Source organism: Saccostrea echinata, unplaced genomic scaffold (assembly GCF_033153115.1).
Source record: "Saccostrea echinata isolate AGI-Se365-2 ecotype Australia unplaced genomic scaffold, CSIRO_AGI_Sech_v1 ptg000014l, whole genome shotgun sequence".
Lineage (NCBI taxonomy): Eukaryota > Metazoa > Mollusca > Bivalvia > Ostreida > Ostreidae > Saccostrea > Saccostrea echinata.
In genome coordinates, this window is record NW_026889763.1 from 5393884 (window position 1) to 5419848 (window position 25965).

Consider the following 25965-nt stretch of genomic DNA (forward strand, 5'->3'; position numbering starts at 1 on the left):
TTACTTAGATATACATTCTTATTAATTTCCTTATGGCATAAGTGGCAACAAGATGGACCGTTATTATGCCAGTGGTTAATATTTTGGTTTTCTTAGTCTTTATTAAATTAAAAGTGTCTGAAAATCTCAAATTTTCCATAGCAACCAAGGCATATATCAACCCAACTTTGCTTGGTATACTTATGGTGTCTAGCTTTAGCAATGAGGAAAGTTTCATCAAAATCGGTGTCCATTTCTGCCAAAACGTTTAAGTGGTAACAGAGAATTGCTGTATAACAATTTAATTTATGAACTCACCTTCCCTGTGATGTTTTTAAATCGACTTGACTTTAACAAGCTTGGACTTTATTACATCTAAAAGGAAGAAACCTGTTGATTTATATATATTGGAATCTGGAGTCAAAGCAATACATTAGGTTTGTCGCAATGATTAACGATAACTTGATTAAATGGAACTGGTCTCTCATTCACGCCACCGTGCCGACAATCACAGTCGTTTTGTTATACCTTTGTTTCGGTTTCATGGGAAATGCAGTCCTTCTAATGGTCTACATAAAGAAGAAAATACCTGGGAAAGGCCGCTATTTTATCCCAATTCTGGCCTCCGTAGATTTATTGGCTAGTACCTTATGTGCACTTTGTGTTGTATTGAACTTTTATTTTCTGATACTTTTCTATTCTGATTTGTTGTGCAAGTTTTATATTTTAGCATCTTCTGGATTCTAAGTAGTTCTGTTTTTTTGGTTCTGGCGATTTCATTTGACAGACATCGTAAAACCTGTCAGATAAGAAAGAAACAGTTGACAGACAGACAGAAGAGGATGTTGATTATTTTGATAGTAATATCGTCCGCCCTATTAAATTTGCCGACGTTTGCAACCTGTGGAAGTCAAACAGTGCCAATGACAATTGAAAACGAAACACTTCAAGGAGCTTTCTGTGCCATGGCAACTAAAAGATATCCAAATATTGAACTCTTTTACTCCATTGCTGTAGGATTGGCTATCCTAGGAACTTTTACGTGTGCTATGGTCCTAAACGTAAAGATTGCCTTTGTCATCCGCACAAGACTCCGAAAAGTTACAGCTCCTTTCGTAGAAAATACTATACAGAAACCAGAAGACATTTTGGAGAACTTGATGCAGAGAAAACTATAAAGTAAAAACAGTCACAAGTAAAGAGGAACATGATGATAAGCACGCTTCACAACTGAATAACTCATCTGGTTCTTCGAGCAAAGCGTCTATAAATCTATATACGTGCGAATTTCATTCCAATATAACAAACAAGAAACACCAAGATTCATCAAAATCTCGAAAGGGAAATGAAACACTCTTACGAACCATTTCTATTGGAACAATACTCAGAAAATCTCGATTTTCTACTCACATGATGTTTTTAATAATGTTTGTGATATTGCTTATATAGTATCTACCCCCTCTTACGATTGTGCTTATACTGTATAACAGTCCTCAAAACTTTCAATGGTTGACGAAGCAAAATCAATTCAAACTTAATTTGTACTTTCTTCTCAGGAAATCATTTTTCTTGATTCATGATGCGAATCCTTATATTAATTGTCTTTCTGATAGAGCATTTCGAAATATTCTGATATATTCATTAAAATGTATTTAATGTACAGAGGTTACACATGAGGTAATTGAAGAGTGAAAGTAAACAGCTAACGTAAAGAACAAGGTTTCAATATAAATTTTGCCCTGTATTTTTCTTAAATATGAGAGAGATGTAAGCAAATAAAACTCGTTATTTGTGCTATACGAATCATTTTATTGTTTATATATTATACATCCGGTCGATCCATATATATAACTGCAAAAAATATATGTTTTACCTTGATAAGATAATCCATATACATATTTTACTTTAAGATGTATTGTACAATTGTATTATTTAATCCTACCTTAGATGAATGGGTACAAATTGGATTCATTCGTAAGTACATTTTTGTTTTCTCTAAAAAATATGAAAGATATTTCAAACAAATCGGTTGTTTTTCTTGCCAATTTTAAGAATGATGAGCAGTGGTTCAAATCTAATGGAGCTGGACTACAAGACAAAGTCAATAATAAATTCACCTCAGTGAGTGAGCCTTTAAGCAAAATCTAAAGAACACACCAAAGCCTGATTTAATCAAGAGAAATATATTAATCTTATTTCATTTACAAAATTACTTTGTTAAAAAGCACTCTGATTGTACACACAAGTACCCTGAAGTTGATATTAAATAGATGCTTGAGTTTTTGATTGACAATATGTATGTAGTTTTTGGAGATCAGGTCTTCCAACAATCTGTTGGAATTTCCATGGGTACCAATTGCGCCCCCTCATTAGCAGACCTATTTTTGTAATGATATGAAGAAAAATTTATTCAAAAGCTTCTACATGAGAAGAAGAAAACACTTGCTGTGGCCTTCAACTCGACCTTTCGATTATCGACGACGTATTATCAATTAACAGTAGTTACTTTTATTCACGTGTCGACTCGATATATCCCAGTGAGCTTGAAATAAAAGATACCACAGATTCTGACATATCTGTTTCATATTAGGATATTTTACTAGAAAAAGACGTTAATGGTAACGTAACAACAAAGCTTTATAATAAACGTGATGACTTCAACTTTTCATTCGTCATATTCCCTTATTTATTTAGCAATATACCCTTATCAACTGCATATGGGGTTTATGTCTCTCAGTTGATTCGATACGCAAGAACATGCTCTACGTGTGAACAATTTCTAAAACGAGGCAAGCTATTGACAAACAAGTTGAGGAAACAAGATATCAACAGCCTCGTTTGACGTCTTCTTTTCGCAAGTTATTCGGTCTATACAATGACCTTGTCAGCACATACAACCTATCATTGAGTCAAATGCTGACTGACGTTTTTCATACTTATTGTTAGGCCATTATTTATACACTGAACTGTCTACGGATTTTTCCGGTTTTTGTTTCCCGATCATGACAAGGAGCACACGGCGGGTGTGACCGGTCGGCAGGGGATGCTCACTCCTCCATGGCACCTGGTCCCACCTCTAAATTTTGAGGTCCGTGTTTGCTCTGCTCCAAATTTGTATCGTTTCGCTGGACTTTCGAGATTGAATACTGTTCGTTATCTTCATATTTCATTTCAATAAAATATGATGTTTGAAATAATCAAGACCTTAACTTCATAAATAAAAAAATAATCATGTTTAAAACGTGAAATGCACGATCACCTGTTATAGGTCAAAATGAAAAATAAATGCAACAACTGCGGAATTCAAAGAGATGGAATGCAGAAATGTAGAAAATGCCTCTTGGTGTACTACTACAGCAGAAAGTGTCAGAAAAAGGACTAGAAAACGAATCACAAAACTAAATGTGAAAAGACGAAAAATGCCAGAGAAACAGTAATAAGTGATGAACCCAATGTATCCCATTTCCTTAGTTTCGTTTGTATGTTGTTTAACGTCCCTCTCGAGAATTTTTCACTCATATGGAGACGCCACCACTTGCCGGTGGAGAGCTGCAAATTTTGTCTTATACTCGGCACTTACGGCCATTGAGCAGTGAGGGATCTTTTTCGTACCAGCACCTCATGCGACACGGGACCTCGGTTTATACGGTATCATCCGAAGGACCGATCTTCACGTCCCACAGTGGAATTCCAACTAGCGACGTAAGGATCAACTCCTTACTCCGCGACTCTTGAGCAGACGCTCTAACCACTGCGCCACGCGGGCGACCTATTTTCTTAGTAAACAGCTATCCAGCGATTCCCCTGACAATGCTTCCTACGAATCTTGTGTGTTTTGTCTAACAGTAGGATAAGTCAAGAAGTGCGAACGTTGCCTGGCTGTCAGTTATTGCTCAAACTCATGTCAAATGCAACACTGGCCCGATCATAAGACCGTTTGCGAAAAGAATAAGGACGTGGTTGATGTGAAAAAGACTGATGGATATAAGGAACAGCTGAAAAAATCAAAATCAGACAGAATCCGTTCTCAGGCAAACCAAGGCCGTAATAGCTTTACAGGTTTTGATAATGGACACCACATTATGTTTGGATCGTCAGCAATATTCAGAACAGATTTTGCCGATTTTTCTTTGCGAAAGTCGACAACAAAAGACCTAAGAAAACAGGCAAAACTTTACGTGGAACGGAAGTTCCCCCAGCAGTATATTATTGAGGATATTGAAGAAATACCCCCTGACTTTCCCTTGAGTTTTGGTAATGCAAGAGTGTCCTTCGTGGGATTTATTTCTAGGTATCACCACTATAGAGGGCGCCATTGTGTGTATATTCAAGTAAGTACGATTATTCTGTAAAAGAATATGCATGAGAAAAATGAAAAATTAATCATTTCAATTAAATTAACATTAAAAAATACCCACGATGGAAAAAAAAAATTAACAACCAACAAAGTTAATCAGTAATATTTCTTTATTTTATGATGGAAATAATGCTGAAATATATGTGGGGTTTTACCTTGATTACGATAATCCATATTCATATTTTACTTGGGGAGATGTGCGTCCAGGCAAGTTCATCTGCCTCCATGATCCCAAAATTCATTTCTTTCTAGACGGATCTGTCGGAATCCGTGTCAACGAAAGTAGCAAAGTCTTCATTTTTGACATCTGAATTCATTGACTCTTTGATTCGAATGTGGGTATGATTTATAACAAACATACTTGTGTACATGTCTTTTGCTAGCTGGTTGTGATGTTTCCGAAAACAGTTATCAAAGTTGGATTTTCGTGATAAGTTTTCTACATCTTTATGTAGATATTTTACTCTTTTCAATACTGATAAATCTATTGATGATGGGGAAAAATCGATTAAGGAATATAGATAATAATATTTCACTTAACTTAATGTGATATGCATAAGTCATTTACCTCCTATCATAAAACCATCTATATTTTCCGTCTTAATTGCATGAAATGTAGTATATGTGTATGATTTTAAAATACATAATAAGTATTTTCAGAAGTCATAATCATAAGTGTGCAATAACAATGTTTATTATATGAATGAATAATTCCTTTCTCTCTCATTGGCTGAGATCCAACAATTACTATACTACGTTATATTTACCTGCACGTGACCTTCAAGGTGAATATTATAAGGATTTATTTTCTCCACATTAGACTAAAAATAGATTGGGAAATACCACATTGATGCAAATAGTTCTGGAAAGTTATTTCGCTTGCACCTGACTTCCACGCATATGAACATAACATTAAGGCACATAAATTCTTGGGTGAGGGGTGGGTGTGGGGATGGGGGTTGCAGGAGGTCTAGATCTGCCCCCTCCGCATCTTTTTTGAGAATGTTAAGTTTTAATTTAAATTTTAAGGATAAAATTTTTTAATTAAAGCCCTTCCCCTCATTTATGGACCTTTATATCCCAACCAATAAAATTTTGAGTTTGGAAAATTATTTTCCTTTTGGGGGGGGGGGGGAGGGGGTAGTCAAAGGTTTGTTTTCAGTAAGTTGTCAATTTTTTTCCTTATTATGCACCCTTTCTCAAAATCGAAACTATATATGTGCCTGACATTTATTTTTTTTTCTATTGCACCTACACTAGAATTAAAAATTCCAAAATAATCATCTGGTTATGTATTTTAACACTGTTTCTCTCATTATGTTTGGCTAGTACTTCAGTAAATGTGAATAAGTAAGATGGCATGGCTTGCTTGACGAGTGTGTGTGATTTAATCATTGAATCATATAATAAAACAATTCTACTTCATCACTGTCAAGGTCATTCCAGAACCACATGAGATAGCGCTAGCTTATCTGGCCTCAGTGTGCTGCTATCTTAGCTTCAGTGTGGGTGTGTTATTGAGTGTTGGATTAACGTAACAAAGTGAACTTGGATTTATTCTCAAATTATTATCTATTTAACATGGCTACTGGCCATGATATGTCTTCTGAAGATGCCCTACTGGGGCTTAATGATTCTTCAGAATCTACAAATACTAGTACTGCTAGTATTTTTGGAGCACTGGACAAACTACAGTCAACTTTGAACTGTGTCAGTGCAGGAATCAACAAAATAGGTGATGCATTTGCTGTTTGAGCAGCAGCATCACGAGAACCTCCTAAATCTGAGAAACGAAAACATGTAGAAACAGAGGAGGGGAGTGATGAAAAAAGTCAGGACGATGACTATGATGATGAAGACGATATTAAAAGTTTATTGAATGCATCAAGTGATAAGGGTAAGAATGCTTCCAAAAAGGAAGATGACCCAGGTAATTCAGTGTTAGATGACATTGAATTATCCATTGATGATGACGAGGATATTGGAGAGAAACTTGCGGCAATAACAAACAAAACTTTCTCGAAACAACTAGCATTTGACACTGTCAAGAACAAGAAGTCATCACACAAACGGCCTAAAAACTGTGACAAAGTCTATGTACCACGGCTTAATAAAGAAATTTGGAAGCAAATGCAAAAACAACCATTTACAAAGAAAAGAGAACTTACGACTAATGAATGTACAAAGTGTCGTAACAAAGGCTACATTTGCAATTTTGCGAGTAGCTGATGGTTTACTCAAAAACAAAAACAATGACAACAATTATGACAATGAACTACGAAAGTGCATGGATGCAGTGTTTATATTAGGACATGCAAATACTTGTGTAAGTATGCAAAGAAGAGAACTTCTTAAACCAGTCCTACGAAATGAATATTCTACACTGTGTGATGGGAATATCCCTGTTACGTCTCTCCTATTTGGAGATGATTTAGCAAAATCACTCAAAGAAGCAAGACAAGTTGGTAATGTTGGAAGAAATTTTCAGCCAAAAAACGGGAAACGATTCTGGAATCGTCCGAGAAAAGACTTTGGTTGAAAGAACCATGCAAACGAAGATGTGAGAAATCAGAAGAAATTCAAGAAAGCATAATAGAAAAACAAAGCCAACCATCGATTGAGGTAAGCTTAGAAATCAAGCATGATTTGCATGAGAATATTACTGAATTTGAAAAACAATTTTGTGATTTTTTTTCAAGATGCAATTGCAGAGGCTCAGAGAAATATTAAATATTTTGAAGGTGGTAGAATAAAGCATTTTTTAAATCAATGGAAAGAAATAACATCTGACAAAGAGATTTTAAGAATTGTCAATGGCATAGAACTAGAATTTAAATCGGGTCAGATACCAATACAAACCAAAATTCCTAAACAATGTCAATTTAAAGATGAGGAGAAAACAGCTATTGACACTGAAATGAATAAACTAGTAGCAAAAAAGATTGTAATTGAAAGTGAATATGAGCAGGATCAATTCATTTCGCCAATTTTTCTTAGACCTAAAAAGAATGGCACATTCAGACTTATTTGTAATCTGAAAGAATTGAATGAATATATAGTGTACGGGCATTTTAAGAGGGAATCTTTGCAATCAGCATTACGCATGATTACAAAAGATTGTTATATGGCTTCTATTGATTTGAAGGATGCATATTACTGTATACCAATATCTGAAAAACATCAGAAATATATGAAGTTTATGTGGGATTCAAAATTATACATGTTTAATGCTTGTCCTATGGAGTTATGTATGAGTCCTCGTTTATTTACGAAAGTGCTTAAACCAATTTTTTCTTCTTTGAGGCAAAGTGGACATCAATCTGTTGTTTATATTGATGATACTTATTTACAAGGAGAAACTGTGGATATTTGTAACAAAAATGTAATGGCTACAATTGAAATGTTGTCAAAGTTTGGATTTGTTATAAACCCAGATAAATCAGTGTTTTATGCAACACAGAAATTAGAATTCTTAGGGTTTATTTTGAATTCAAAAGAAATGTCGGTAACATTGACAGAGCATAAACTAGAAAAAAATTGTATCAATTTGTTCTGAATTTTTGAAAGTACGGAATAAAACAATAAGAAATCTAAGTGTGTTGATTGGGAACTTAGTAGCAAGTTTTCCTGCAGTATCACATGGTCAATTAATTTACAGGCAGTTAGAGAATGAGAAAATAAACATGTTGAAAGCATCAAAGGGGAATTTTGATGCTCAAGTTACACTTTCTGAGTTAGCACTTCGCGATATCAACTGGTGGTTATGTAATATCCCTAAGGCTAAGGCACCAATAACCAGAGGTCAACCCGACATTGTAATTGAAACAGATGCCAGTCATTCGGGTTGGGGCTATAATTGCAAGACTCTGAAAATATCAGCAGGAGGTCCTTGGTTAGAAGGAGAAAATAAATTTCATATTAATGTGCTTGAGCTGAAAGCTGCTTATTTTGCCCTTTTATCTCTTTGCCAGGACAAGCATTATTCTCATGTGAAAATTTTGATTGACAACACCACAGCTGTGGCTTACATAAGAGAGCAGGGGGGGGGGGGGCAGCAAATCTTTGCAATGTAATGAATTGGCCAGAAAAATATGGTTAAGGGCTTATGATAAAAATATTTGGTTATCAGCTTCGCATATTCCAGGATAAGCTAATTGTGATGCAGATTATGAAAGTAGACATTTTCGAACCGAGCATGAATGGATGTTAGATATAGAAGTTTTACAATTTGCTATCAAAAAATTGGGGTTTGAACCAGAATGCGATTTATTCGCTACTAGAGTCAATAAACAGTTTGAAAATATGTATCTTGGAAGCCAGAACCCGAATCATTTGCCATTGATGCATTTTCTATTTCATGGACAGATATAAAATGTTACTGTTTTCCTCCTTTTAGTGTCCTACCTGCAGTATTACAAAAGATGTCAGTAGAAAGAGTAACAGGAATAGTTGTGTTACCAAATTGGCCAACTCAGCATTATTATTCAACAGTTATGAAAATGCTCATTGCACATCCGTTGTATGTTCACAAAAGAAAAAAACATTGTTGCAGATACCAAATTCCAAACAAATTCACAAGATATGGGACAAGATAGATCTACTAATTTGCCTTTTATCAGGAGATCAGTTGAAAACAGACAATTTCCGGAAAATGTTACCAAAATACTTTTATCATCATAGAGATCATCTACATCTAAACAATACGAAAGTTATTTATGGAGATGGCAGGTTTTCTGTGGTGAACGGAAGATTAATCCGTTTTGTGCAAATTTGACAGACATTTTAGTTTTTCTTACGGAACTTTCGGAAAAAGGTGTGGGCTATTCTGGCATTAACACGGCTAAAAGTGCTCTTTCAAATACAGTTACTTTGGCTGATAATGAAAATGTGTTAATTGGTGAACATCCTGTTGTTAAAAGATTTTTAAAAGGCATATTCAATCAAAAACCTTCTTTACCACGATACACTGAAGTTTGGGATGTATCATTAGTGTTAAATTGGATGAAGAATATAGACCCAAATGGAATTTGTTTAAAATTGTTATCATGGAAACTGGTCATGTTACTTGCTCTTCTATCTGGACAGAGGATACAAACTTTAAAAAGTTTTTCAATTGACAGTTTGCAAATTACAGACAGTACGGCAACATTTCGAATACAAACATTGCTGAAACAAAGTCGACCGGGTTATCATTTACCAGCTGTGTATTTTGATGTTATCAAGAAGATAGGAACTTGTGCATTATTTCACATTTAAGACAGTATATTAAAGAGACAGCAAATCTTAGAACTTCTGATCAACTTCTAATTAGTTATCAAAAACCGCATGCGGCGGTGTCATCTGACACCCTTGCGCGATGGTTAAGAAAAGTTCTACAGCAGAGTGGCGTGGACACGTGTGTGTATTCTGCGCATAGTACAAGGGCTGCCTCCACGTCCGCTGCGGCAGCCATGGGGTGTCCTATTGACGATATTATGTCCCAAGTCGGTTGGTCAAATGCAAAAACATTTGCAAGATTTTATAATAAAAAAACTGTTAAAACATGCAAACAGTTAGATGTGAAAGTGTTAGAAACTTTACAAAATTAGTATTGTGTGAAGTAGTATATAGAACTTAGTGCATTTAGATAAACATTGGGAAATATGTTGTGACTTGTGTTGCAGTTTTATTAGCAACTGAATATGCAATGGAATAAAATTAATTCATTATTTCTCTGCATTTTATTTAATTAAAGGTGCAGGGTTTATCAATAAGGACATCATTTAACAGCCTCAGAGCTTTAAATTCTCATGTGGTTCTGGAATGACCTTGGCAGTGATGAAGTAGAATTGAAAATTAAACGAGACTTACCTGGAAGTTGAAGTTTGATTGTAATTCTACGAATCACTGGAAAGGAATGGAGGAATCACATGCCCGACCCAATATTTTTATTTTCCCTACCCTTGTTATTAATTTTCTTCTTTTATCGGCTATTAAATGATTCTTTTTTAAACACTGAGGCCAGATAAGCTAGCCTTATCTCATGTGATTCCTCCATTCCTTTCCAGTGATTCGTAGAATTACAATCAAACTTCAACTTCCAGGTAAGTCTCGTTTAATTTTCAATTATTGATGTTTTTTGGCAAATCTAATGATTTAGCCACCTTGGAAGTACAATATTCACCTCGCCCTTTGGGCTCGGTGAATTTTGTACTCCTCAGGTGTCTTAATCATCGTATTGACCTCAAAAACCAGCAATAATTGAATATTGTATGATTTGAGGTTTGGATGCTGTTATATCTTTTTGCTTACAATTTGGCATAAAGTTTATTTTACAAAATTGGTGTACAGTATTGAATAAAATTTGATTATTACAAAATTTTACAAGATCGATGCATAGTATTAGTTCAAATTTGATTATTTATTAGACCTGTGTATATTTCTTAGTACTTACAAGGTAGCTGGTAGATAGTTGTCATACTTTTATCAAATCCACCCAGGTCGTTTTGGAATGGGGAAAAAGTATACAAAATAGACTTTGTATATACTGTATTTTCCAATAGCGCTCAAAAATGATTTCTCAATAGAAGCAAGTAAAACAAATAATGTTTTCACGTAGATAAAGATTAATCAAAGTTATATCTTAATGACTGATCAATTACTGTAAATCATCATATTTTGGCGACACCTTATTTTTTGCGAGATTTTAATTTTGCATTTATGAGGGAGACAAAATATTCATGAATTCTGGTTTTGTTCAATATAATCTTTTATAATACAATTAAACGCGAGAATGAAATTTTTGCGAGCAGAATGCATCGCAAATTATGCGAAAAAAAGTATTCGCAAATAAAAAGTGATGTACAGTGATTGAGTGGGAGAGGGGAGGTAAATTCGAAAAAAATGGAGAGATGCCATAATTTTGAATAAACGGTCGATTTTTTTTTTCATTTTTGCCAATACTTTCAATTGTTTTCTTTTATTATAGATTTTTATCTTTTGCCCTAATCGGTTTTGTAATCAAAAGAAAAATATATAAGAATTTATGGTTTGTTTGGTTTTTAAAACTTCGTGTCTGCACAGTTAAGATATTGATGTTAAGACACAATGGTTCTGAATATCTTTTTCATATTGCAGTGGAAAATGAGTAATAGAAAAATTCCTTAAACTAATGGATCTAACAGTTTATACACTATTTGCTGAAGATTTGAACCTCGTTCTGAAAAAAAAATTCATTAGGAAAAACAAAGATAATGTACCGTTTTCAATTTTTTCTCTAAAATTTTTAATGTTGACTTTTTACTTACATCATGCTGCCGTATTTCTTCATTCATTATTCTCTTTATGTTACACATTGGTTTGTTTGAAAAAACATATTGTTAACGTTTGTCATCCGATCGGGATAGAAGGCTGACATTCAAAACTTCTGTTTTTCAGAAAGAAATTTCAACCTGAAATGTTTTATAGCTTTTAAATAAGAGTCATCCATTTTTCTCTAATATATTATCTTAAAAAATCAAACATAAATCTGTCTTGATAAGCGAATGCATATACTTGATTATTTGTGTGTTGTAATGCCATGCAGCAATTATGAATAAAATAGTTAATATGAGAACCAGATATTTTTTTTATCTGAGAAACAAAAGATGTTCCGGAAGTAAATGTATATGCACAGTTCATATTGCATTTGTGTTTTATGAAGTCGTTTTACTAATGTTGCTGACCCTAGTCTTTCTTTTATCTAGTACAAATATTAGGACAGCATGTATATAAGAAATGTATAATATATTGTTCAGTAATGGAATGTGTCATGTGCCTCAGCGCATTATAAAATGTTTTCTGAGCTCTTCGATAAATTTACGAGAAACAGAAGTTTGCATCTACGGATGATTTAGTTAGGGGATGCTACTGTAACATCGCTGTGTAATCCCCGGAATGAAATAGAACAAGCATTCTGAGAGTATTGCATTAGCAATACTAGTCCCCTACCGGCAAGTGTAATCTGGTTCCGTTCCCGTTAAAAATTGAAAATGCCATAATTCCGTCAAAAATTAATGAAGCGGGACGAAATGCAAACTTGATCTATAACTAATCAGGGTAAAGCCACATACCAAAAATCAGCTAAATATCTACAAGCGTTTAGAAGAAAATTGCGGAAAACCCGTAAAAATTGAAAAGGCCGTAATTCCGTCAAAAATCAATGAAGCAGAACGAAATGCAAACTTGATCTGTAACTCATCAAGATACACTCACATACCAAAAATCAGCTCAAAATCTGCAAGCGTTTAGGAAAAAAGTGCGGAAAACCAAGTGGGACAGACTGACAGACAGACAGAGGGACAGACAGAGGGACAGACGGACAGACAGACAGACGGACGGAAAGACTCAGAGGAAACCTATAGTCCCCTCCGGTTTCACCGGTAGGGGACTAATAATAAGAATAAAATGTTAGCATACGGTAATACAATCATTTTTTTTTAAATTGTATGACATAAGGCATTTAAAAAAAGAAATGGCATATTTTGAAAAGACAAAGTGGAAACTCCACAGTTAATAGTCCTAGCCCTTCAATACCAACATTCAAAGCCACGAAAAAGGCTTGTAAACAAACTGATTTAGTCGTGTCTTTCCACTCAATTTCAGGCATGGCTGACAATTACATTTTTCCTTTTGCTTCTTCATCAGTATGTTCTTTCACTGTTTCTCTCTCTTGCCTCCATAGTTGAATCATTAGAATTCCAAACCCGAGGTGACAGAAAGTAGACAAAGAAATCGTTATAAGCAATGGCCAAAAATAATTTTTTTCTGAGCTTCCCTGTATTACATTCGCAGCTGGGATACTATGGCGGCCAATAGTGAGGTGTCCAATAGCTGTCGAAGGAATTTCTGGCTATCCGGAAAAGGATTTCTAGGAGATGAAGCTGACCCTTTTCCACAATATCCACAAAAAATCAAAAAACCTTAATTGGTTATATGATATCAATCTTTAAAGTATTGTAATATTCTAATATTTTGTAATTTTATAGGACTTAATATTCTATTATGTAATGTGGGGGGGGGGGGATTTCAGGTTACGTTATATTATTGTGGCTTGTTAACTTGTAACATGTAGAGGGTGGAATTTAGAATATTGATATTATTTACAGGCTTGTGGATTTTATGACAGTGATGTAAAGTAGCATCCAGTTGTAAATTTTATTAGAAATAATTTATTGCTTATGTCCGTTTAACTATCTTTCCGTTTACCAAAATTATTGATGAAATACACGTTGAGCTTTGACGTTGTTATGTAAACAAATGTTGTTATTAGTCCCCTACCTGTGAAACCGGAGGGGACTATAGGTTTCTCTGAGTCTGTCCATCCGTCAGTCTGTCCGTCTGTCTGTCTGTCCCTCTGTCTGTCTGTCAGTCTGTCCCACTTGGTTTTCCGCACTTTTTTCCTAAACGCTTGCAGATATTGAGCTGATTTTAGGTATGTGAGTGTATCTTGGTGAGTTACTGATCAAGTTTGCATTTCGTTCCGCTTCATTGATTTTTGACGGAATTATGGCATTTTCAATTTTTAGGGGTTTTCCGCATTTTTCTTCTAAATGCTTTCAGATATTGAGCTGATTTTTGGTATGGCATTTTCAATTCTTAACGGGTACCAGATTACACTTGCCGGTAGGGGACTAGTATTGCTAATGCAATACTCTCAGAATCCTTGTTGTATTAGTAGATCGTCTTTTGACTGCTGAACACACAGTAAGGAACAGTATCAAACGTGTTATAAATTGGGCACCTGCCATCTTTCTACGAAGAAAATAGTCATGGGACATGAAAACATTAATTTTATTGGCTATTTCCATTCTTACATCTATGTCCCGATAAATCCCGGTGAGCTTGAGATAAAAGATACCACAGTGTCTGACACATCTGTTTTATGTTTGGATATTTTATTAGAAAAAAAACAAAACATTAATGGTAATCTAACAACAAAACTTTATGATAAACGAGATAACTTTAACTTTTCAATCGTCAACTTCCCTTACTTATGCAGCAATATACCCTTATCACCTGCATACGGGGTCTATATCTCTCAGTTGATTCGATACACCAGAGCATGCTCTACGTATGAACAATTTTAAAAACGAGGTAAGTTATGACAAACAAGTTGATGAAACAAGAATATCAGCAGTCTCGTTTAAAGTCATCATTTCGAAAGTTTTACGGTCGATACAATGACCTTGTCAGCAAAAACAATCTTCCATTAAATTAAATGCTGACTGACTTTTTTCATACTAATTTTTAGGCCATTATTTACACACTGATTTGTCAACGGATTTTCCCGTTATTTTCCGATCACGACAAGGAGCACACGGCGGGTGTGACCGGTCGGCAGGGAATGCTCACTCCTCCATGGCACCTGATCCAACCTTTGATGTCTTAGAGGTCTGTGTTTGCTCTGTTCCCATTTTTAATGTTTAATAGACTTGAGCTCGTATACTGTTCGTTATTTCCACATATTTCAATCAAATCCATAACTGACTTGGCTTAGTCACTTTCAGTTCAGGAAGCTTATTTTTAGGCTTGAATAAAGAAACTGGCATAAACTAGAAAATGAAAGAATTTATAGAATATTTCTTTTTTGCAATGATTGCATAATTGATCAAAGATGACTATAGTTTTTGCTTGAATTTTTGCCTGAATATCCTTTACATGGTCTCGAAGAATAAAGTACATGGGTACATTAAACAAATCATTTTAGATCCCTGACTACATGTACGTACAAACTAACGCAACTGCTCAGCACTCATAATGTCGGTGTTTTGATTGGGTCAGGAAAGAAATTTATGCCTCAAGCACTCAAGGAGAAATGGATAATTGAGCCCCCCCCCCCCCCAAAAAAAAAATTGTCAAATCTGAAATAAATCATTGTTCCATCTCTTAAAAGAAATGAATTGTTAGATAGAAGGGTATAAATAAAAGCTTTATTTCTGTATTCTACCATTGCAGAGCTTCATGGGCTTAATTCTTATGCTTTTCCCGAAGACCTTAAACTATGAGTAGTCTTATTAGTTCTTATCATGAATTATGACAAGAATTAGAAAAATGTTCTCTTAGAAGACTTCAGTTTTGCTACACTGAATCTCTAGAATGAAAGTATAACATGCATTGTAAAAACTATGCAATGTTTTCAAATCGAACGATTTTAAATGAGCGGTTACGAGCTTATTTTTTCTATCGAGTACCCGGTTACTCGGATGTTTTTTCATTACACCTCTTAACATCCTTGTTAATGATAAACATTCAATATTCAATTTACGGATTTAAAATCGGCATTTCCATTGAAAGTTTCCAGGCTTTTGTTGTATGGGACATCATCTTCTAAAATCAGGTAATTAATAAGGTAATAATTTATTTAGGTCTTCAAAACTTGTGTACCCCTTGGCATCCAAAACCATTAATTAGATAAACCGTGAAAACTAATAAAAACTAATCGATCCGTATATATGAAACTCTAGATCGAGACTAACTGTAAATGAAATTGATGACATGTAAGTATACATTTAAAAAGAAACATTTTTTTCTACTCATTTAAAGTTGAACATGACTCGTAAATAGAAATACGCCATATTAGATTTCCTATCTCCGAAATCGGCACTGGAGTAACCCTTCGCAATCGTTACACATGACTGCTTTCTTGTCACGGGTACTTGTGTGGAATGGACGACACGTGTTCTTGTTGATTATCTTACATTACCTTTGTTTACATTTTATTGCAGTTTACGTGTATTTGTGTTTGTTTGTACTGCACTGACCTATACAACTGATGTAAATTTCTTTGGAAACTTTCGCTTCTGCCATGGAAGAAGGACACTGGTAGTTTTGTCGCATCCGAGAGTTTTACAATAGCTATGTTGAATACGTCCATCTGCACCGGTGAAAACTGATTACACTGAACCGAGACCAAGTGAACGGCTTATATAGGGGCCGTACAGCCATCAGAAATTTCAGAGTAATATGGCGGACAAAAAGATCTTTGCCTTATACGAATTGTGTTTAGCTTTAATCAGTAAAATGTCTATATATCTCCGAGTATCCGGGTGGCAGGTTTACCAACCGATAAAAGCATCTTTCGACGGCAAGAGTCGTTGACAACACTAGTTTTAGTGCATAATGCGCTCCATACTGAAGATCCGTAGTCGCTGTTTTGTAAATGTTCACCCAACCGAAAATGTCCAACAGGACTTTCTACATTACGATAATCATGTTAAATTGTACATCTTAATTTTTTTTCGATTTCAAATGAATATCTAATGTTTACGTTGAGTATACATATGTGTGTTTAACATGTTTAATTATCATTGTACATCTAGCTGTCACATTGAATAAATTTAAACTACAACTTTACAACCTCTGTGATTATCTATAATCTGCACAATAAGAATAGAATCATTCAGGTAGGCAACACACGACAAACATGGCTGCCAATGCCACCAAAAAATGTCCATTAGCCTCTCCACAAGAGCACATTGAAATGTGTGAATCCCATGAATTACCTATTGATATGATATGTGGTGACTGTGATGAATTCATTTGTAATAAGTGTGCTAAAACATCATAGAGATCATGACTGGAACACTCTACCTACGGCAGCCAGTAAAAGGAGGAGAGGTCTAGTTACATTTCTGATGAAGATCAAGGAAGAGTATCTGCCTGGAATTGATGAGAAGATAGAGAAGGTGTCAAAACAGATCACAGAAAATAAAGAACTGTGTGACTCTGAGATTAAAAACCTACAGAGGCATTTTGATGAGATTATGGCCAAACTGACAGAAATCAAAAAACGCCATGAAAAAACAATGATAGACAACATGGTTAAAAGAATGAACATCTGAATCTCATGAAATCTGAGTTAAACAAGAAGAAAAGAGGAATTGTTGACACAGTGAAATTCATGGAGGAGAACAACAGCACCATGTCAGATTACAGTTTGATTGACAACCAAAGAGAACTGATAAAAATGCTGTCTGAATTGGAGGTTCATACGACAAACTGTGAACATTCAGTAAGGTTCACTAGAGGTGAAATCAATGAAGACTTACTTGAATCTTTGGTTGGAAAGACATTGGACTTGGATAATATTTGTGCGGCTCAAATAAGCTCATTTCAATATGGAGAAAAAGCAGTATTTTCCTTGGAGTCATTAAGTGAAGATCAATGTTACATAAATGAAGTTAATTCAAAATGCATAGAAAAAGTCAATTAACAAGGCATAAAAGAACATAAATTTACAATCACTGCTAATGACATGTGTTTGACGGATAATTGTGATGTTTATTTTACTGATGATAGAAACAATTCCATCAGCTGTCTGTCACCATCAGGATCTGTCTCTACAGTCATCAGTACAGATCCATTGATACGAAGAGGAATCTGTCAGTCAGTGGATGGTGGACTACTGGTCACCTTGAGAGACAAGGAATCAGGTCTTTACAAATTAGAGAAACACAGCAGACGTCTGGTGAGACACATCACAGTGACATGTGATGTCATCATGAGTATGAGTAACAGGAGGACGGCCAGACCAGACTGTTTACATATCCGGATCCAGTCAGAGTCACACGGAACAGTAATCGTCATATCTGTGTTGTGAACAAAACAAGTAACACTACAGGTGATCTAATGATTATGTCTCCCGCTGGTCATATAAAGTCTGCTTACCATGGACAGAATCCAACAGAAGACTTTAATCCAATTGATGTAGTGTGTGACTCCTTCTGTAACATCCTTGTTACTGACGCTAACAACAAACAGATCCATCTGCTGAGTCCTGATGGAGAGTTCTTGAAGTTCTTACTAACAGAAGATGAAATGAACCATCCAATCAAATTACCCCTATACAAGTCTACGCTGTGGGTTGGATGCTGGGAAGACTTGTTAAAGTGTTTTATTACAGAATACTAATATGAAGATACCTGAGTTGAGATTACAGCAGTTATTTGAAATTATGTCGTTACAAAAATCATTTTACTATATACCATATACATGTGAGTACTGTGTATGTACTCGTTATCAAAATCTTTTCATTTGCATTCTATACTATTTATGGCACGCCAAATTCACAAAAATTAGATAAACATAGCTTAACAGTTGATAAACTAAGTTTCTCGATTGTAAACTATAGTTTACGAACTGTAAACTATAGTTAACGATTCGTTAACTGTTGTTTGCATTTGTAAAACTATATTTAACGGTTGTAGAGTGTAGTTTACAATGCTAATCTATGTTTAGTTGTCTGTAAATAAACGTTAAGAATAGATTTTGCTGATAAATATAGATTCTCATATGTAAACTATAATTTGCATTCGTTAACCATAGTTAAGAGTTGTTAATCAAAGTTTTACAAATCGTGAAACTGTATTTATCAGATAAAAATATGTTTTACATTCGTTAACTATAGATTTCGGTCGAAAACTTTAGTTAACTGTCATTTATACTCACAAACTATATTTAACAGACGTAAACAATACTTATCGATCATAAACTATAGTTTTGAGAGCTAAACTATGATTCACATTTGCCAATCATAGTTTATCGTCATAAACTATAATTCACACTCGTAAACTATAGTTAATGTTAATTATAGTTTATGAATCTAAACACCTGTTAACGATAGTTTTCAATTCAAAATTTCGCGGCACGAATCGTGAGAAGCAATAATGGGGTACAGGTTTTCTCAGTGCGGAGAACATTAAGGACACATGTTGAGCATTATCTAAAGACCGAGTTATATATAATCAATATTACTTTCTCTATTTAAAAGGGGTTAATTATATTTGTTTTAAAATGTCGTGTATATATACATTTCCTATGGGAAATTTTTAAAAATATGATAAAATTTTAATTTCTTAAAAGACAGAATATTACAAGATTTTTGCTCAAGCAGATGAAGGTGAAGCGCGTTTTACAATGTGCCAAGCATTTTCCCCATCTCTTCACCAAAACAAAGAAACTGAAAGAGATGAAATGCAGTGGCGGATCTAGATGGGGTTGTGGGGGTTTCAACGTCCTCCTTTGAATTTGAGAGAGAGAGAGAGAGAGAGAGAGAGAGAGAGAGAGAGAGAGAAAGACGTCCCAAATATTTATTGTGTTTTTACTGAAGTAAATGTTCCGTAAAAGGCCACTTTTATTTATGTATGAAGAAAATTCGGTTGTTGAAAAATAAATTCCGCGCCTGCAATGCACTGTGTCATGTCTATATTTACAGATTAGTGTAAGATAGACATGTATTTTATTAATAACAGATCACGCATTTCTGTTTGTTACCTCATTAAAGGAACAACTGGCCGGTTTGCGGCCGATTTTTGACGCTTGCGTCAATATGTTTCTTGTTCATTATTGTTTGATCAGCACAGAAGGTTGGAAAGACGGCAAGGATATCAGCGATTTCTTCCGTTGCTGAAGACAAATTTGATTACAGACCGTTAACATGCATTTCTCGCTCTTTTGTCTTTTAAATTAATAAAAATAAAATTTTAATCAATAATTTTTCTGTCATTTTTTTTATTTCCAACTAGATTTGCTTTAAAATAATAGAACATTTACTTTTAATGCCAACAAAAAATATACATGTATATATATATATATATATATATATATATATATATATATATATATATATATATATATATATATATATATGATCTCCCATGATTTGTAGTTGGATATGATTTTTATCCAACGAGTTGCGTGCTTTTTATCCCCGAGCCTTGGCGAGGGGATAAAACACACAACGAGTTGGATAAAAGTCATATCCAACTACAAATCATGGGAGATTCTTGTTATCTCATGTTCAATACTTCACAACAAATGCTTTACACTGTTTTATACAGGACTCCACATTATTTTACTTCACCACTCTAACGCAAAAACCATTGTGACGTCACAACTGCACTTAACTGTGGAATATGAAAAAATTATCCAATGAGTCATATCCACGGGATAAAGGGGTAAACATGGGATATATATATATATATATATATATATATATATATATATATATATATATATATATATATATATATATATATATATATATATATATATATATATATATATATATATATATAACAACAATTGTTACATAGCAAAATCTTATAATGCTGTAACTAGGATTAGCCGATTTATAATTTACACAAAACTATTGTAAACTATAGTTTTGATCGTAAACTATGGTTTAGAGTCGTGAAATCTAGTTTCACAGAAAATTGTGCATCTCTGATACAAAACAAGAGATTCTGTTCCTAAACTGTGTTTCTCAAATGTAAAACTATGTTTATCGCATTTTTGTGAATTTGGCGCTTTGTATGTCTGTAAAGTATACTTTACAAACCCTAAACTGTAATTTATATTTGTTAAGTATAGTTTAGAGTTGTAAATCATAGTTTACAGATCGTGAAACTATATTTATCAGATAAACTATATTTTGCAGTAGCAAACGATTGTTTTCCGTATTAATTATAGTTTACGCTTGTGAAACATAGATTATCGTGTAAACTATAGTTTGCAGATGTGAAATATAGATTATCACCGTTAACTGTAGTTTACGGTCCGTAAACTATAGTTTACAGTCGATAAACCTAGTTCATCAATTGTGAAACTATGATTAGCTCATTTTTGTGAATTTGGCGTGCCATAACTATTATTGAATAAGTTTTCCTATTATGTCATAAATGTTTGTTTAACGTCCCTCTCGAGAATTTTTCACTCGTATTGAGACGCTACAACTTGTCGTAGAGAGCTGCAAATTTATACCTGTACTCGACCTGGCCCCTGGGCTATGAACGTTTTGATTCGAGCACAAGGGTTGTATTTTACTCAAATCTGAGAATTTTTTTCAAAGCGCTAAGTTGAACTCAATAAAGTGTCCAACGAAACTTGAGTCTTACTCAATTAGAGTTTTTTCTTGAGTTTTTCTCGAAATATCTTAGATTGTTAGGTAGCTGTCTCAGAAGTCAACTCAACACAAAAATGGCTGCCAGGAGAGTACTCCTTTGGAACATTATGAGCATTCCTAGACGATTTGATCAATCCTTTGGAAGTTTCGTAAGAAGTTGAGATGGGCGTTGTCTACAGCTTAACGCTAGATGGTACAATGTACAGGTAGGCGAACACGAGTTATCGTTCATAGTACGAGTTATCGTTCATTATGTAGTAGATCTATTCACTTGTACTTGGAATATTCGACATGTGTTAAAATACATGTATACGGAAATAAATGAAATATTTTTAATTAATATTCACAGGTAATTTACATTTATTTCACTGACAATTTACAATTGGCAATTATATATTATGTTATTATATATATGTCTAGAGGCTGCTTTAAGATCTCGCCCCCATTTTTACAGCCAATCCAACCCTGATGACCTATGCTCGGCACTTAGGTCCATTGAGCAGTGAGGGATCTTTATCGTGCCAGCACCTAGTGAGATACGGGACCTCGGTTTATATGGTCTCATCCGAAGGACATGTCTCCACGTCTCGCACTGGACCAATTCGAACCCGCGACGTTGGATCAACTCCTTACTCCGCGACTCTAGAGCAGACGCTCTTACAAATGCACCATGCAGAGCGACGATTCCATAATGAAAGATGGATTTTTTTTAAAATCGACTCAAGTTGTAAAATAGAAATTACTGTAGTATTATTTTTCTTGATTTTAATAATATACTCACACCTAAACTACTTCTTAGAAATATGCCTATATTAGTAAAGAAACATTTTCTATCTTCTTTTGATTTCAAAAGTTTTTTTAATTTTATTTTACCTGAATGTCTTACTTAGCGCCAAGATTTTATTTTCACATAAAACTCACGGTTTACCGAGGTATATCCGAACGCAATACAGCAAGACATTTGTTAATCTATCAACTTATATTCCTCGTCATTTGCTACTCCCAACTTTTCTAGCTCATGTACATTTCACACTAGGTGATTTCGAGCTATTTTTTCCCTCGAAAGTACAAATTTATATATTTCTAAGCAATGCACCTAATTTCTCTACCTATTTTTGACAGGTATCAGATTAATGTTAGACATTTGTTTGTTTGTTTAATGCCCCTTCGAGATTGTTCACTCATATTGAGACACCAGCATTTACCGGTGGAGGGCTGCAAATTTAGACCTGAACTTGGCACTCAGGGTCTTTTTAGCAGTGAGGGATTTTTTTTTCTTCTACCGCGACTCGGGATTTCTGTTTATACCGTATCGTCCGAAGAACCAATCTCTACGTCCCGTGAAGTTAATGGAACTCGTGACGAAAAGATCAACTCTTTTCTCCACGACTCAAGACTTAGTCGCTCTAATCACTGCGCCACACGGGCGATAATTTAAACTGATGTTAAAGATGTCATTATCCCAAAATCCCTGAATTATGTATCATCTGAGAGTATCTCATAAAATACACTTAACCTACATCGCATAAACATAGGGATACTGTCTTGATCCCAGATGGGTTTTTTTCCAAGCTATCCGTAAACCAGCTAAAAACTAACACGATATACACTATTCACCTATATATTTTGGACAGTCCCAGATTAATTAACATTGCAGATATATACTAGATTTCAGATGATTTCTCTTATCTACGCAGTGATGAAGCATCGTTTTTGAAGGGGGGTGCAGCCAGAGAAAAAAAAATTACTTACCTGAAAAAGTTGACAAGCAGATAAAAAAAGAAAAATTTGCCAAAACTCGAAAATCCTATTTCGTGTGGTGGGGGGGGGGGGGTGTATAATTACAACATCTTGCAGTACCAAAGTACTGTAACAAAAAAAGGGGGTGCTTTCAAAGAACATTTTCAATAGAAAGAAGTTATGTTTGGAAAAAAGTGGGGGGGGGGACCCCCCTCATCCCTGTTCCTACGTGCCTCCTACGTAAGTTTGTTCATGATTCAGCTAATATTCCTGCAAAATGGCTAATTTTCTTACAGACCTATGACAGTCAAATGGTTAATTAAACATAAAGATATTACGCTCTATCAAAATGTTTCTCCCATGCATCTACGAAGAATGTGCATGCTGAATTTATTTTAGCATATCCTGGAAAAATTACGATCTGAAATCCCAGATAAGTATACGCTTCTAATCAAAATACTTTTGCTTTTTACAAGATTAACATGAAAATATAGTCCTGATCGCAGATAATTGTAGCTTGTACCAGCTCAAAAAAACTGTACAATATCCACCATTTTTATACGTACTCTGGATAGAAACAATATTTATTTTATTTAAAAAAATAATCTTGATCCCAGATGTTTTTTGTCACCTACCTATAGTTTCTTCAAACTAATAGTCCAATACAAAAAATCGGTAATCCAATACCTTCTATGGAGTGTCAAAAATAAATTTAACCTAGAGATATGTTCCTGATCTCAGAGCTTTCTCCCACCTACCTGTACTTTGTACCAGATAATATCCCTGTTAAATATACGCCACAATCCTACTTACCATTGATAGATGCAGATATATTTGGTATTGACAATATTACCCTGATTTCGAAGGGTTTCCCCAACCAACCTGTAGCTTGTACCAGTTAATAGTTCAGGTCAAACCTCGATAATACCCTACCTTTTATGGAAAGTCAAAAGTTAAAACTTACATCATGTTATGTCCTTGATCTCAGAGCATGCTCTACGTATGAATAATTTCAAAAACGAGGTAAATTATTGACAAACATGTTGATGAAACAAGAATTTCAACAGTCTCGTTTAAAGTCATCATTTCGTAAGTTCTATGGTCGATACATTGACCTTGTCAGCAAATACAATTCATCATTGAGTGAAATGCTGACTGATGTTTTTCATACTAATTGTTAATTCATCATTTACACACTGAATTGACGATGGATTTTCCGTTATTTTTCGATCATGACAAGGAGCACACGGTGGGTGTGACCGGTCGGCAGGGGATGCTCACTCCTCCATGGCACCTGATCCCACCTCTGATGTTTCGGATGTCCGTGTTTGCTCTGCTCCTATTTTGTATTGTTTATTGGACTTTTGAGTTTGAATACTGTTCATTATTTCCATATATTTCATAATCAATGAATATTTGCATTCGAGCTCTACAAAATCGTCTTTGATCGTATGATCTTGCTTAGTCACCAAGAACATTTTAGCGGCCTAATTTTTTTTTTTTTTAAATTGAAAAGTATATTATACATTCTGGGAAAATTCGTTCAATCTTAGATCTTTTTATATTCATAAACAACATGTGGGTGCAGTTGTTGATGCAGTCGTTTTCTAATTTTTTTTCGCGAAAGGAATTATTAAGGACTTAACCTTATGATATGACTGCCGTCATGAGAAAAGGGCCCTTATCTTTTGACGTCACAATGCGCAAAAAACGACGTCAAAGTCGCGGTATTGTAAACACGGAAGTAATTTTTGTCGAGTGCGTTTTGTGAACAAGAAATGAAATTGGATTTCCAGGTGTTACAAAATTAAAACATTAAATCATATGAAATTTGATGCGGAAATTTTTAATAAATAATATAATTACACACTAGTACATGCATTTATTAATTATTCTGTTTTAGTATTTAACTTGATATCACATAATTAAGCTTAATGCAACATTGAACTCATTGTTGATTACGACGATTTATATCGATGTTTTTATCTGATGCATGACTAAAGATACTGAATATTTGTTGTCTGAACAATTTGCAAATGATTAAATTTAACCAATATTAAGTAGACTAAGTCTTATTAATAAATGGTATTCTACATAAACGTATATTTTTTCAAAGAGAGAGGGAGAGAGAGATCAATGCACATATACACTTCTTTATTCTAAAAAATACCTTCATGTAAAATGTATTTACCCATTTTAATACATAGTTAATCATATCCATATGCGCAGTTAGACCAGCTCAGGGTGAAGCGTCGATATCCAAATGTGTGTTTGAGGGGGAGGGGGGGGGGGGGGGGAAGGAGATCATTGAAAAGGAAAAAAAAATCTGCGAATAAAAAAACAATCGGAAAAAATTCATTCTAAAAAGGGAACCTTTCTTTTATACTGGTACTGGTATCATGGGAGATTCGGATTTCCTACTACAACGAATGAGAAGGGGGGGGGGGGGGGCAAACGGCCCCTATATAGATAATTCTTTGCTAAATTAACAACAAGAGAATATGCAAAGAGGAAAACGGAAGAGGAGGACGCCACGGAAATTTTGCATAAAATAAATCATGGTAAAAAAAAAAAAACATTTTGAAATGATCCAGTAAATACATAAAAAAGTAGTCTCTGGTAAAATTTATGTATCAATTTTCTTAAATTGTTGCGATAAGAGCTTACTTGAAATTGAATTGCAAAATGTTTAGTGAATAAATACAGCTATTGTGGACTTTTTCCATAAGCATTATGATCAATGTTGAAGAAAATAACAATTACATCAACTGTGATATTGGGATTAAAATATTTATGAAACAGAAGAAACAACAGATTAAACAATAAATTAGGTTGTAAAGAAATTAGAAACTTCTGATAAATGTCGATATGGCGACATCTTTTGAGAATAAATCACTGATAGTGGAATAAGTACTAGTAACAAGCGGTTATGGGTGTCATATTCAAATGTTAAGAAAATGTTCAAAAA

At 34.4% G+C, this 25965-nt stretch overlaps 1 protein-coding gene across 1 annotated transcript in view; it reads left to right on the plus strand.

Moving 5' to 3' along the window:
• The first annotated feature begins 3779 nt into the window (after nt 1–3779).
• LOC133187147 (uncharacterized) overlaps nt 3780–25965 on the plus strand; it is a 38615-nt gene continuing 16429 nt past the window's right edge. The window contains exon 1 of the mRNA XM_061322506.1: nt 3780–4310. Within this exon, the coding sequence (XP_061178490.1) occupies nt 3888–4310 (423 nt within the window). The 5' untranslated portion in view covers nt 3780–3887. The remainder of the gene's footprint in view (nt 4311–25965) is intronic.